Here is a 248-nt window from a genome sequence, read left to right as displayed (position 1 = left end):
CTGGGGGCGGGGCGGGGACGCTGCAGCCGGCAGCCAGGAGTGGGGGAGCCGCGCACTCACCGCTCTGCTCCCCCAGGAACACCAGCTTGAATTTCCTCAGCGGATTCCCGAAGTCTCCGCCCGTGGACATGATGGAGCCGGAGGAGCGACTGCCGCCTCAGCCCAGAGACCTCCCGGACCGACGCTGCTCCCACCGGTTGACGAAAAGGGCGGGTGCCGAGCTCTCTCGGCCCCTGCAGGGCCGGGCG

General features: G+C 71.0%; 1 protein-coding gene across 3 annotated transcripts in view; it reads right to left on the bottom strand.

Moving 5' to 3' along the window:
* RAB6A (RAB6A, member RAS oncogene family) overlaps positions 1-242 on the bottom strand; it is a 49,621-nt gene extending 49,379 nt beyond the window's left edge. For all 3 annotated transcript variants that reach the window (XM_005867093.2, XM_014540438.1, XM_014540437.1), the window contains exon 1: positions 61-242. In XM_005867093.2, coding sequence (XP_005867155.2) covers positions 61-130 — 70 coding nt within the window. In that variant the 5' untranslated portion in view covers positions 131-242. The remainder of the gene's footprint in view (positions 1-60) is intronic.
* Positions 243-248: the final 6 nt, after the last annotated feature.

The sequence above is a fragment of the Myotis brandtii genome, unplaced genomic scaffold, assembly GCF_000412655.1.
Source record: "Myotis brandtii unplaced genomic scaffold, ASM41265v1 scaffold244, whole genome shotgun sequence".
Lineage (NCBI taxonomy): Eukaryota > Metazoa > Chordata > Mammalia > Chiroptera > Vespertilionidae > Myotis > Myotis brandtii.
Note: the sequence above shows the minus strand (reverse complement) of the source record. Positions and strands in the feature narration are given on the sequence as shown.